We start from the raw sequence: 14,876 nt of genomic DNA on the forward strand, positions 1-14,876 counted from the left end.
TAAACATCAGAAAATCAAATAGAAATACGCATTTTATGCACGAATGGCACCACGGAGTGCACTTGTCCCACAGCTTAGCGAACCAAACATTTACAGTGACAGAGAAAATACATTTTCATTGGATTAGAAGGGAGATTCATACGACTATGTGTGTCTTTCCCCCTTCCCCTGTCATCTTGTGCACTATCTCTCCCGCCTTTCCATCCCACTATAGATTTAATAATTCATTCCCCGTAGATCTCAGGGGATCTGGCAACCAGCTTGCCTGTTGCTTGCCTGTGTTCATTTGTCTAAAGTCCATTTGCATCTTGTTTGTAAACTGAATTGGGATTTGCTCATTTTCCCAGAATGGGGTGTCCCACTTACAGGGCCGGACTCAGCACACAGGACACATTTTGTTTTGCCCTCTGCCATGGGTCACAGTTTGTTCCCCATAAAAGCTCACAGCATTAATAGAACAGACTGTAAGAGGTGGGCTGTTCAAAATGAGGAAACTCAGCGAAAACAATTTGGTCCCCCATTGGATTTTGCCGCACATGCAAGACCATCACAACAAATAACATTTTCCTTGTTCATCATTTTGATGTATTTATGGCCTTTTTAGAGATAAAGATAAAAGGGAACATTTCACATTTTCAAGACTTTTTTAAGTTATAAATAAATAAATCTCTAGCTCAAAATACCATATAGATAATTTATTATAGCATGTTAAAATTGCCCCTTTGAAGATGTGAGCAAAAATGTGCCATGTTTGGGTGTGTCCTTTTAAATGCAAATGAGCTGATCTCTGCACTAAATGACAGTGCCGTGGTTGGATAGTGCAGATTAAGGGGCGGTATTATCCCCTTCTGACATCACAATGGGAGCCAAATTTCACTGACCTATTTTTTCCACATGTTTGCAGAGAATGATTTATCAAAACTAAGTTACTGTGTTGAGCTTTTTCACATTTTCTAGATTGATTGAAGCACCGGGGACCCAACCATAGCACCCAAACATGGAAAAAGTCAGATTTTCATGATATGTCCTTTTAAAGTGATAGCAAGCATTTAGCAAAAAATTTACATTTGGTGATAGATTCCAACCCAAGGAGCACACATGCTGATAAAAAAGTATACTTTGTAATACACTGTAAGTCATTTCAGGCGAATGCATAAACGTAAAACGTAAATTCAAGACTTTCTGAAGAGATGCCAGCAATTCAATACTGCTCCTAGTCCCCATTCACTTCCATTGTATGGAAAAAAGCAGCTTGGACATTCAACAATCATGGCACTGCCGTGAAAAGCAAGCTAATGGAAGGACATATCAGTAACATATAATAAGACCCCATTACAATGCAGCAGTATGTAAATCAGATCAACATTCTCTCTCACATTTGGTTTTAGTAAGCGTTTCATTTTCCTTCTTGACATACTGTTGATAGAAACTCTATTCTGGTGTACAGTTGGTCATTTAGCTGGTTAAGTGCCTATATATATTCAGCAGCGAGTAAACTATACCGTCTTGACGCATGGCACCTGTAAAGAGACCGAAATAAAGGCACGCATTTGACGTTCCTGCGAACACTTAAGCCTTTGTTGAGTGGATATGGCATAGTGTTTATACGTGTCAGCTGCGATAAATTTGCCTGCCATATTTACTCTGATGCCCCATCAGCCCTGGCAAAAACAACAGTCTCCTTGCCTCTTTAATGTGTCTGCACGAATGCTGTTCACTATAGTAGATGACAACAGTTTTAATACTGAATTCCAGATGACTCAGCCTGTTTATATTAAAAATATTTTCATAATTAGCATTTCATTTGCTATTTTTTACTGTTTGTCAGCTGATTTAGAACATATTAACGCTTATTTCTCAATGCATTGACTTATTATTCACATTTTCATCCGTCCATCCTGTTGTTTCTTTCTGGCGATGTCTAATTATTCAAAGTGGCAAACATGATTGTTTCCCTCACACTTCCCTGTAAATTCGTGCAGACGCCTTGCGGGATTCCTCGCCACCTATGAAATTCAAAACAAGCCTTGTATAAAGTTTACAGTCATCTGTGGGTCCCAATAAAAGCGTATGGGGGGGAGGGGATCTTTTAAAACAAGGGGAAAATATCTCGCCGCAAAGCAAGAGTCTATTTGTCATCTTAATTAAAACAGTAAAACCTCGTAATCTGCTGGGGATTTACAACAGTAAGAAATGAATTTTTGGTCTCCTTTATCCACCTTGTATCCAACTTCATCCACATTCATTGTGATGTGAAGACTTTAAAGCATTTCATGTCCACCTTAGTGCTAACTCATTAGAAGACAGATTTCTGAACATGCAAATTGTGATATTTGAGTAAAAGCAATAAGTCTGCCAGTTTCAGAGCATGGAACGGTAAAAAATGAAAATTACTTACATTGCAGAAACAAAGAATTTGCTTGCAATTATGTCAAGAAACCTATTTTTAGGGGTTATAAAATTTAACAAAAAAATATGCACTGGTTATTCTCATGTAATTCCAAACCTGTATGACTTTTATTTTATAAATGAGAAGTTTTAAAGAATATTCCCACAATTCTCTTTTGCAGACGCGGACACTACTTAAGTATTTTTAATATTTACATAAAAGTAAATTTTTAAGTATTCATATTTTATCAGTGTTTTTCTTCGGAAAACATACATTCCAAAGCATATTATCATAATTTTTACTCCACTACATTTTATAATTTTAAGTTTTTGGTTTATATTTATTTAATATTTAAGTAATTTAACATCTAGTAATTTTTTTACTTTTGTACTTTACAAATATATATTATATTAATATAATAAATATTATTAATATATTAAAGAATAATTAAAGCCCCCCCCCAAAAAAAAAAGTTTTTATTTTTTTTATAAATATAAATTTATATTATTTTTAAGAAATTTACTGAAAATGATGTCATTATTAACATAACATTTTGCATGGCAGTCATGGTGACACATAATTTTCATTGTATGGAGCAGTATTGTACATTTTGCCATAGATAACACATTTTATAATTTAATAAAGTCATTCATTCGTTTCAAAGAAGGTGAGTTACAGTATTTTCAACCCATTGTTGGGTAAAAAACCACAGCCGATTGGTTAAATTAATGTTTATATTTTACCCAAACAATCCTGCTTTTTAAGTTTGAACCAGCACACACTTTCAAAAAAAAGGTGCAAAAGTTGTCATTGGGACGGTTCTTTTTAAAAAGGTCCTAATATGTACCATTTAGGTGCAGATAAGAACCTTTGAGGTAACATTTTGTACCTCTAATGTACCTTTTTTGGCATGCGGCCCCCCTGTGAACGGTGGCCCCCACTTGTGCCCTTCGTGGCCCCCCAAAAGAAAACCTTTGACATAAAACATGGTTAGTAGCCTTATTTTTTTTAGGTTAAATTACATTCATGATAAATTAATGTATTTTATTAAATCTCATAAAACTAGGCCCCCCTGGCACAATTTCATCCCCCAGTTTAAGAACCACTGCTCTAAGGTACCAGTGTGTACCTTTGAGGTACCAATATGCACCTTTTAGGTACAAAAGTGTACTTTTTGAACATTTTTCTGAGAGTGTATGTTAAATTATTATTACCCAACATTTGTTATTGAAGATAATTTTTGTACATTTTTTCAGTTAACCGTTAAGTTTAATGACAAGTTAGTCTCTCTTCCCTTAAAAGGAAACCCACTGCATCCACATAACGGATTCGGTTTTGAGACTGTAACATCACAAGAAATGTTATTCATCAGTGTGGGTCCATAGATACGCCATCAAACAAACAATCGGCAGCTCTTTGTATCTGCGCCTGTGTGAAACCCGACCCAGCGCCACACCATGTGCCGCCAGGCGCCTGCTTGCTTTACAGTCATGTGCCGATAGAAAGTCTAATAGCGGACAGATCGCTATTATGACCCTTCTGATGGTGTGAAGCCACACTGGTCATTTGTGGAGGGTAGCGATCACCCCTGCGTCGGCATCCCGTAGCCACATCGTGATCTTTACTATATGTAAGAGAGCCCACAAAGCTGGCCGCATGTCGGTTAGAAAGGCTAACTTGTTCCAGTGGTGTTTGTTTTTGGAGCGTGTAAATCCTTGAAGATCTCCTTCAGCTGAGGAGGTTTGTCTAAAAATATATATTAATATTTAAAGTTCATTCCAGGCCTATAAGGGTACAAAGAAACTTGATAGTGACGTGATGGTGATTGGGTCTCATTCACTTATACAGTAGTGGCCAAAAGTGATGTCCAACTTCAAACAATTGACATCTTTACTCTTTATTCAAATATTTTTGTTAAAGGTGCAATCAAAATTTTGTATAAAGCTCGGGTTTGAGAAGAATTTAAGGAGGCTTGGCAAAAAAATGACAAAACACTTGCAAAGTTTAACACAGTTCAGGACAATAATGACTACATATTAACACAAAAGGGATGAATAAATATTAATAACTGATCAAATTATAGTTAAGTTTGCTTTATCAGCTCTGAGCTTTATTTATGTCTATGCATTTTTTGTATATTTTGCAAAATTTTATCCAGTGAATACCTTATGGTGCGGTTTCCCGGACAGGGTTTAAGGTTATCCAGGACTAGGCCCTTATTTATACAAGGTCATTTAAGACATTTTTACAAACATACCTTACAAAAAACAGTAAAGGTTTGCATCTTGAGACAAAACAATGGCACCAATATATGTTAAAATTAAATTAAAGCATCTCAAACTTGCATTTTAGTTTGGAACTAGGATAAGCCCTGCTCGGGAAACCGCCCCTATTTTTTCTGTTTTGTCCATTTTTAACAATACCACTCAGATTTTGATGGTTTAATCTAACATTAAAAGCTAATATTGTATAAACCCCCCAAACATCACTTTTGGCCATAACAGTAGTTGCATTTTTTTTATCTGAGATATATCATCAACGTGTGTAGTTCCTATTTATAGATGAATCTTTATTATTCTAATTAATTAAATGTGTTTCTGCTGTAATATTATGCATAATACAAACTAAAACAGTCGAAACACAGTAAACACCTATTATATAGGCCTACACTATACATCATTGGCTGCATTTTAATGCAGAATCTATCCAAGATCAAGCTGTAATTTTCATAGTTTTTCATATATATCAAGATATTTTTACTCTTTACTCATTCTTAAAACAAAATCATTCAGGAATATGTGATTTTTTTCCATATATAAGTAAAACATCTTAAAGTGGACATATCATGAAAATCTCAAGTGCTATAATTGGGTCCTCAGTGCTTCTATCAACCTAGAAAATGTAAAAAAGATCAACCCAGTAACTTAGTTTTGCTAAACCATTCTCTGCAAGCATGTGGAAAAAGGTCATTGAAATTTGGCTCCGTTTGTGATGTCAGAAGGGGATAATACAGCCTCTTAATCTATCCAACCACAGCACTGGCATTTAGTACAGAGATGAACTCATTTGCATTTAAAAATGACACACCCAAAAACGACAAATTTTTGCTTACATCTACAAAGTGGCAATTTTAACATGCTATAAAAAAAATTCCATATGATATTTTAAGCTAGATCTTCACATACACACTCTGGGGACACCAAAGATTTATTTTATATCTTAAAAAAGTCCCCTTTAAAATCCACAATGTCACATTTTTCGGTATTAGAAACAAAAATAGAATGCAGATTGGTAAATCTTGATCATTCTAATGCAGTGGTCTCCTACATGGTGGCCACACGGAGTCGATGAGTTGCCCGCCAAAGCACATTCTAATAATAACCTCAATTTTTATATTTATTAATGACATATTTTATATTAGCTTGGCTTCTTTTATGTATGTTAATGTATCATTTTAAACAATGATAAAACATATCAACAAGTAAAATGTAATAAAATTAACAAGTTTTGAGTAGACTATATCAAAAAGTAGCCCTCCAGATTTGTGTTTGGTCCATTTTGTCCATTTGTCCCTTGTTCACAAATAGGTTGAAGACCCCAGGTCTAATGAAAGAGCAATATCTAAACGGAAGATCCAGGCTTGGTGGAGCAAAGTGATATAAGATGGCGCACGTGGCTGCAGGTGATGCTATTACAAGCATGTCTGCGGCAGCGGCGTAGCAGTGAATTAGCCCAATAATTCCTACTGTCCAGTCACCCAGGATCCGGTTTCCGCAGGGTCTTGTTAAGATGAGAGGCTGTCAACGTGCGAGTGTCATGCGTTGTTGCATATTTCGGGTGGTGGCATCAAGCATGCAATGCACGCAATGTGGCATCTTTTTACGACCTTTGATGCTTCTTGCTTGTGCGCTCCTTGTGAGCGGATAAAGTCATGGATCTCCATTTGTCTTGCAGTACAATGTCACACAATCAAGAGCCAGCCAGGATTCATCAACACCTGTAATATAATCAAAGTATGTGTGCTACATTCACCTATTAGTGGATATTTTGAAATCGAGTGCAAACTGTAATGTGTACAAACCCTAAAATGTAAGCAGGCACTTTAAAATTTCAGTCAGTGATCTTGAATGTGAGCAAGGTGCATCTCATTGTTAAATAATTCAGAGTATGTCAGGCCTTGGAATGCCCAGTGGACGTGCGCATTGAGCGGCATTCGGATAAACGAGAATTCCAGCGTTTTAATTGTGAAACAAGGGACGGCCCACTGGGCCTTCATGTCCATTTCGTTCCTCTCCTGTACGCAACATGAAACGGGTCCTGGGCCACCTTTAAGTGGTTTCCACGGAAACCGCCCATCCCCTTGAGAGGTTTGCATAATTAAATTAAGGATCTTTCGTATGTCAATTAATTAAAAGCGGGGACAGGTCTTTAAAGGCCGTGCTCTCATCAGAATCAAAGGCTGGGATGGATGCATTCAGAATGTTTTCGCAACCGCCGCTCCTCTATAAATTACCCACCCATCACGCTTTATTTACGCTCCTCGTGCGGGGAAAATATCGACGTGAGCTTTGAATGATGTGGGGAGAATGTGGGTAAATGACGGGCGCTTGATGTGGGTACTTGAGCACTTGAGCACCCTTGCACTCTTGAGACACATGAGGCTTGACTGTTAGCGTTCCCTATGATCGTTGTCACCACCGCTTTAGCGGACGTGCCGCAGAAATGGCTCTTTGCTGTTTACCTGCTATTCAGCCGTGAGCTGAGTGCTCTAAAGAGGGTTGGTGACGATCACGTACACGCGATGAGCAGGAGATGGGCAGGTGCGTGTCCGGATGTCACATGGTGAGAGTGACTGTGCCCCTGTCTGTCAGCAGCTGGTCATCTCCTGTCCACATCCCTGAAACAGCCACTGACAGCTGCCGTGCCGTTTATGGCAACTCGCCTCCCAGTGCTCTTAAAGCGACAGCGCTTCGCTTAAATGACATCTGACTGTTTGTGTGAAAGTAAATGTTTTTCTCGTTTGCTTTTTGTTTCATCAGGGGTTCGGCTGGACCGCGTGCGCGGAGGCAGACAGAAGTATAAACGCCGGATAGATGCGGAGAACAGCCCTTACCTGAACCCTCAGCTGGCTTTGCCGCCTAAAAAGCCATGTAAGCATACTTGTGAACGATTATTATAGCATTAAAGGAATAGTTCACCCAAAAATGAAAATTCTGTCATCATTTTCTCATCCTCATGTTGTTTTAAACCTGTATGAATTTATTTTTTTCTGATGAACACAAAAGAAGATATTTTGATAAATGATGGTAAGCACACAGCCGATGGTAAACCATTGACTTCCATACTGTAGTAGGAAAAACAAATACGGTGCAATTCAATGGGTGTGGTTAACTATGTGCTAACCATCATTTATCCAAATATCTTCTTTGTCATTTATCACAATACTTTCATAGTATTTTTTCCCCTACTATAGAAGTCAATGGTTACCATCATTTATCAAAATATCTTCTTTTGTGTTCATCAGAAAAAAGGATGAGAAAATGATGACAGAATTTTCATTTTTTGGAAATTTAACACAATCTGTTTTCTTTGGTAACACTGCATTTAAAAAGATGAGCAGGGATGCCATGTATCTGCTATTGTGAAGGTGGATATCTGAATTAAGTTGCGTTTTCCCCATTGCAAACATCTGTGTCAAAATTGAATGACAAATGAAATCCTAAATTTTTCACTTACTGTATATCTTACTTTGGGCGATCATCTTATTTGCTTTGCACCGGGAAATTGGACGCGAAATAAAGACAGAGATGTAGTATATGACAGAGTCAATTGACAAAGATGTTTGTGTGTGCGTGTGTTGGCGAAGAGAGAAAGAGAGAGAGGTCTAATCCGGATTAAATCCAATCTGGCAATGACATCAAACCCACAATACCGAAGCTTCCGCACTGCCAGACTGCTTTGCAAACAGACAGCACGGCAGCGCTTAACAGATTTGTCCCTAAAGCCTTTTTACTTAATGGTAGCATATTCTCCTGGAATACAATATGCTTTTATGCATGATAGCAGTGGAAATAATCTTAATTATTACAGTAGGAATCATTTTAGGAATGCAGCGCTCCGAATAACCTTCTCCTTAATCCTACTGATCCCCCTTCCAGGTTCAGGCTTAATTGTATCCACCCAGAGCTCTAATATAGTATTGTTACTCTGATTTTTTCTTGCTGTTGTACACAGCCCTGGGACGATGACTTTGCTTGAGTAGTGCTGGTTTTCTGGAGAAGCTAGTTGTACATACACAAGCTATTTTTCGAGATTTTGATTTACTAGCATGGTTTCCATTACAGATTTATGCAACTATGATATTATTTATGGATGTCGATAAACAACTATTACAAAAAGACGCTGTTTTCTTAAACCAATGGTGTGCAACTAAAACATAATATTTCTAGTCCATGGCTGTTGTTGGTAGGTTTAAATCGCAGCCACCGTACTAGCCATTGTTTTAATAAAAAAACAATTTTTAATGGCAAGGAAAGCCTCCTTATAGGTTATTGCACTGCAAAAAATGATTTTTAAGGAAAAAAACAATTTTTGTCTTGTTTTCAGTAAAAATATCTAAAAATTCTTAAATTAAGATGAATTTTCTTGATGAGCAAAATGACCCAAGAAAATAAGTCTAGTTTTTAGACCAAAAATATCAAATTTAAGTGATTTTGTGCATAACACAAGCAAAAAAATCTGCCAATGGGGTAACCAAAAAAATCTTGAACATTTTTCTTAAACACTTAATTAAAAAAAAGAAAATTGATTGTTTTATGCACAAAATTGCTAAAATTTGATGGTTTTGGTCTAAAATCTAGACGTCGTTTTGCTTATCAAGAAAAAGCATCTTAATTTAAGAATTTTTAGATATTTTTACTGAAAACAAGAGAAAAATACTAAGAAATTTTTTCTTGGAAATAATTTTTTGCAGTGTGTAGACGATCTTGCATCTTTAAAGAATGTTCATGTGACTTTGACACACATCAGGTGACCTGTAAATTTCCTTTGCAGTTTTGCAATACATTGCTTTTTCGAACCACCTCATGCGAACGCAAAAAATAGGTGGTTTTGCTGAATTGACGCGTTTTCATCTGACATATTTTCAATTCGCAATTTTCAGTTGGAAAACAACTACTGCTTTACTAATTTAATCTTCTGGTTATCCAAAAAAAGTCTGTTTTTATGTTTAGGTTGCATTAAGTACTGTAGATGTTGCATCAACAAAAGCAATAATTGAACTATTTTAGAAAACATTTTACATCAAAACATTATTGTCATGTTAATGTTGTAAAAACAAACAACTCCTAAGAACAGGATTAACTCGCTTATCCAACAAAACCCAACAATCAGAATTTGTTGCACCAGGGGCACTCCACTTTTTTTGAAAATATACTAATTTTCCAGCTCCCCTAGAGTTAAACATTTGATTTTTACCGTTTCGGAATCCATTCAGCTGATCTCCGGGTCTGGCGCTACCACTTTTAGCATAGCTTAGCATAATCCATTGAATTTGATTAGACCATTAGCATTGCGCTAAAAATAGAGTTTCAATATTTTTCCTATTTAAAACTTGACTCTTCTGTAGTTACATCGTGTACTAAGACCGACAGAAAATTAAAAGATGCGATTTTCTAGGCAAATATGGCTAAAATATGGAACTATACTCTTATTCTGGCGTAATAATCAAAAACTTTGCTGCTGTAACATGGATGCAGCAGGCATAGTAATATTACACACTGCCCGAAAATAGTCCCCTGCCATTGAAAGTTACTAAGGGGACTATTTTCGACTGCTGCCTATTTTTTTAGCGCAATGCTAATGGTCTAATCAGATTCGATGGATTATGCTAAGCTATGCTAAAAGCGGTAGCGCCAGATCTGGAGATCAGCTGAATGGATTCCAAAACGGTAAAAAACAAATGTTTAACTCTAGGGGAGCTTGAAAATTAGCATCTTTTTTTAAAAAAGTGGAGTGTCCCTTTAAGATATCTTGGATGTCCCATTAGCAGACTGTCAGTTTATCTCCAAGCTCTCTCTATCTTTTCTCTCGTTCTCTCTTTATTTTCACAAACAGAAAGGAGTAGCCATGGTCCCAGCCTACCTGATTGATTATTTGCACATAACAAAGGCATGGGGTTTAGAAATTGGGTTGCATTGATTCTAATTAGGGAAACATTAAATAAGATTTACCTAGAGATAGCTCTCACAGTCGCCCCCCGTTCCCTGGAGTAGAGGGGCTGAGCCGATTGATCCGTTTCCCCTTCCTCCAACACACACACACACATCTCTCAGAAGTTAATGCTTTTTAATTTAGTGATCGTGTTTGTGTCCTCAGACCTCAAACATATGAACTGGGCTCAAAGTGATTCATTTGGGGGTTGCAAAGACACACACAGAGTTCGTAGTTATGCCTCTGTCTATCATATTGCATTGACACAGATGATTAAACAGCAAATGAATTTCATTTAACAGTAAGGGTGTCGCTAATTACCTATTACAATCTTCCTCACAGAAGCAATCCGATTTGAAATGTGTGTCCTTTCTCTTATTAGAGGGATAAAATACCTCTAAACACTAATGTTCATGCTACAGTTCACAGCATAATCCTGAATAGGACTGCAATATATAGTTTTTTTTACAGCGGTGGGTAGGTTTGTTTTTATGGGGTCACGGACAACAGGATATGGAAATACCCAAATAATCAAACATAGTTATTGTAGCCTAACAAATACTGTAGACTCACTTTTGTATTGTAAAAGGAAGAAAAAACACCCATCTTGTTGGCAAAAAATACAAATAAAATCCAGTGGCGGCTCGTGACTGCTCATCCGAGGGGCGCAAATTCAAAATAAGTGTTCGGAGTATCATGTGTGTTGCTGGTGTTTTCAAAATATGTGTTTGTTGCGTCATATGAACCACATGTCAAAATAAGTGCCTGCTGCAGACGCGTCAAAACCGTTTATGATTAAAGAGACGCTCACGTTTACAAAATACACTCTCTTAACAGTAAACTCTGATTATGCATGAGATTATGCGAGTATCTGGCAAACGCAATCGTCTCTTTTATCATAAACCCTTTAGATGCGTCTGCAGCAGGCACTTATTTTGACAAGACATGTGATGCACATAGGATCACTCGACGCGCAGAACACATATTTTGAAATTACGAACCACACATGACGGGCTACATACATTTTTGTGACGAACTTTGCATGGAGCGCCCTCGAAAAAAGAAGTCACCAGCCGCCACTGATAAAATCTGTCATAGACAAAGTAGCATGAACTGCTCTCATTGTTGAAAACTGTAATATTAGTTTAATTTTTATTTAAATTATTATTTAGTTTAATTTTTATTTATTTTATTAAAATTTAAATTAAAAACATATTTTTTAATACTAAACCATACATACATTGTGTTGTTATTGTTTTTTTTTACAAATTACTTATCTGTGAGCTTCATTATTTTTATAAAATGTATGTGCCCTCATAATTAAAAATGCAAATCTCTTCCCCTCCATGAAACGATCTATCTTTACTTCCGGTCACTAGGAATGGCGGGAGAGCGGGGCCCTGGAAAAATCGCAGTGATTAGCAAATAGCATCATGACCCAACGGTTCAATAAATTTTCAATGGACGATTTCAAGTGCCACCCTACCTTTTTCTCATTTGAAAAGCCGTTTCACTCGTAAATATGTCACGACAGGGAAAACACGACAATTGCTACTTACATTTTATTGTGACTTTATGCTGGGAGCAAAAGCTGGGAGTCAAAAAAGGACAAACCCAATCGCTGCGTATTATTTTAAACCTATGCTGAGTTGTTTTAACCTCTTGTTGTGTCAAATATAAAAAATTCTGGGTTAATGTAACCCAACGGCTGGGTTCATCCCTTTTTGACCCAACGATGGATTGAACCCAGCAATTTTTGATAGTGTAAATGTCTTTGTCAGGGTGTATGGTTTCATGAAAAATCCACTGCACAATAGTTTCTTGCGTTTATTGTCGAACGAAAACCGTGTTTTCAATACCACAAGTCTCACTTTTTCAGCCCAAAGAAAACAACTTTGCCAATATTTCATGTTATCTTATTGCTTTCTTTGCTACTGAACCAAACACTATATGACCTTGCTGGTATAATCCCAATCTGTTTCTTTGTTCTTCCCTCGTTGTTCAAACACAGTCCCCTTTGGCTGCCTTGCAGATAACAAGATTGTGTCTCACTTGCTGGTGGCAGAGCCCGAGAAGATCTATGCCATGCCTGACCCCACCGTGCCCGACAGCGACATCAAAGCCTTGACTACGCTTTGTGACCTGGCCGACAGAGAACTGGTGGTCAACATCGGCTGGGCCAAACATATCCCAGGTATGACATGACCGCATGCATACACAGTAATATTGTCATAGGGATTCATGATCTAGAAATCACAAACCTTATTCTAGTTTTCAAAATCTTTTTGTGAAATAGCTTTTGTCTAAGACTTTTTGAACTCCACTGTACACGTCAATATTTAGCAGCAGAGCGTGTTTGTATCTGTTGGAGTAATTGCTGTATTCAGCAAGTACAAAACGCTCTCCTGAAGGCTAAACAAATCTGTGTCAATCAAGGACGTTTGCCATCACCGGTCCACCTCTGACACGTTCCTTACCTCAGCATTTCTCCTCTGACAGCAGATGAGGATCAGTTTGTTTAGTTTAAGCTTATTTCCTCTCCCCGTCCAGCGTGACACCTGACGTGCAGGGCAGGAATTTCCTCCCGCTGCCTCTGCCGGGCCCACCAGCAACGTGGTTTTCTGACATTAAACATGAATGATAATGGTATGACCATGATTGAGACAAGTAGCCTTCCATCCCCAAGCCACTGCTTATTATCGATCTTCACAGAATGAGGAGTTTAATAATCTTCTTAACAAAGCCCTTCTTTTGCATTTAATCTGTGAAGCCCTGGTCAAACAGTGGTGGTCCACTTATACCCACAGTCTCTGAATGGGCTTCTTATAGGTGACTGATTTGAGAGCTTTCTGAACCTAATTCTCTCTTTCTCTCTCTCTCTCTACACACAATCCAAGAACAGTGATAATGGTTAGACACCATACATTCATGTGAACATACCAGCATACCCTTATTGTTCATTATGAAACTGTTACCGTGTTTGTAAACAATAAAAAAACAAGACTTTTAACCAAAATATGATTTATTTTATACCGTATGAGACGTTGTTTTGTAGCTCTCTATGCGCTGTGGATGTAATCCTGCTAAGCTTGGCAAGGAAATAGCGCCACGCAAGCCATATAATGGTCTTAAAGCTTAAGAGAGTGCCAATCTTCTCCTAGGCACGAGATACAGGATTGGGATATTTTGACTTTTCCATGCCACATTTACCCACGCTTACCCTGTGGATTTAATGTAATTCACCTAATGTGCAGAAAGCACATTGGTATAGAATAGTATGAATATAGTACGGTATGGTATGTTGTATGGTACAGTGTAATTGTAGGGTACTTTAGTGTATTGTAGTATAGTATAGTATAGTATAGTAGTATGGTATGGTATAGCAGTATGGTATGGTAGGGAATAGTATGGTTTAGTGTATTAGTATGGTATAGTATGGTTTAGTGTAACAGTATGGTATAGTATAGTATAGTATAGTATACTGCCCTACAAAAGCCAAAGCGCAGTAACTACGCATTTGGTCAAAATTGAGTTAAAGGAATAGTCTACTCATTTTCAATATTAAAATATGTCACTACCCCAACCAAGAATTGTTGACACATCCCTCCATCATCCGTGTGCGCGCACGCAAGCGCTGGAGCGCGCTGCGACGCTTCGATAGCATTTAGCTTAGCCCCACTCATTCAATGGTACCATTTAGAGATAAAGTTAGAAGTGACCAAACACATCAACGTTTTTCCTATTTAAGACGAGTAGTTATACAAGCAAGTATGGTGGTACAAAATAAAACGTAGCGTTTTTCTAAGCGGATTTAAAAGAGGAACTACATTTCACGGCGCAATAGCACTTCGTACTTCGACTCGCCTGAAAAGTCCGCTCCCCTTCTCCCTCTCATAATGGGAGAGGAAGGGTGTTACTGCGCCGAGTCTAAGTACTCCCAAAAGTGCCATTACGCCATAAAATGTAGCTCCTCTTTTAAATCCGCTTAGAAAAGCGCTACGTTTAATTTTGTACCACCAAACTTGCTCGTATAACTACTCGTCTTAAAAATTTTTTTTTTTTTTTAAATCAAGTAACGCAGTTACAATTACTGAAATTTAAATGAGTTGGTAACTCGTGTTACTCTATTTTGTGATAAATGAACACTTGCAGACAAGACATTTCTGATTTAACATTGCAGGACTGTGGTGGGCGGCAAAATAAATAATAAAACAGAAGGTGTAATGGAATTACTTTTAACACAACTTGTGTTGGCCCTTTCATTTATTTTAACATG

General features: G+C 37.5%; 1 protein-coding gene and 1 long non-coding RNA gene across 8 annotated transcripts in view; one reads left to right on the forward strand and one right to left on the reverse strand.

Moving 5' to 3' along the window:
* The window catches only part of LOC141365364 (uncharacterized), a 310,045-nt gene that overhangs the window by 208,529 nt on the left and 86,640 nt on the right, over positions 1-14,876 (reverse strand). The window lies entirely within an intron of this gene.
* Positions 1-14,876, forward strand: part of esrrga (estrogen-related receptor gamma a) — a 231,258-nt gene that overhangs the window by 181,483 nt on the left and 34,899 nt on the right. For 6 of the 7 annotated variants that reach the window (XM_055172189.2, XM_055172186.2, XM_055172185.2 and 3 more), the window contains 2 exons: positions 7,429-7,539; positions 12,612-12,794. In XM_055172189.2, the coding sequence (XP_055028164.1) occupies positions 7,429-7,539; positions 12,612-12,794 (294 nt within the window). The remainder of the gene's footprint in view (positions 1-7,428; positions 7,540-12,611; positions 12,795-14,876) is intronic. The other variant, XM_055172184.2, reaches the window with a different exon arrangement.

This window comes from Misgurnus anguillicaudatus, chromosome 7 (genome assembly GCF_027580225.2).
Source record: "Misgurnus anguillicaudatus chromosome 7, ASM2758022v2, whole genome shotgun sequence".
NCBI lineage: Eukaryota > Metazoa > Chordata > Actinopteri > Cypriniformes > Cobitidae > Misgurnus > Misgurnus anguillicaudatus.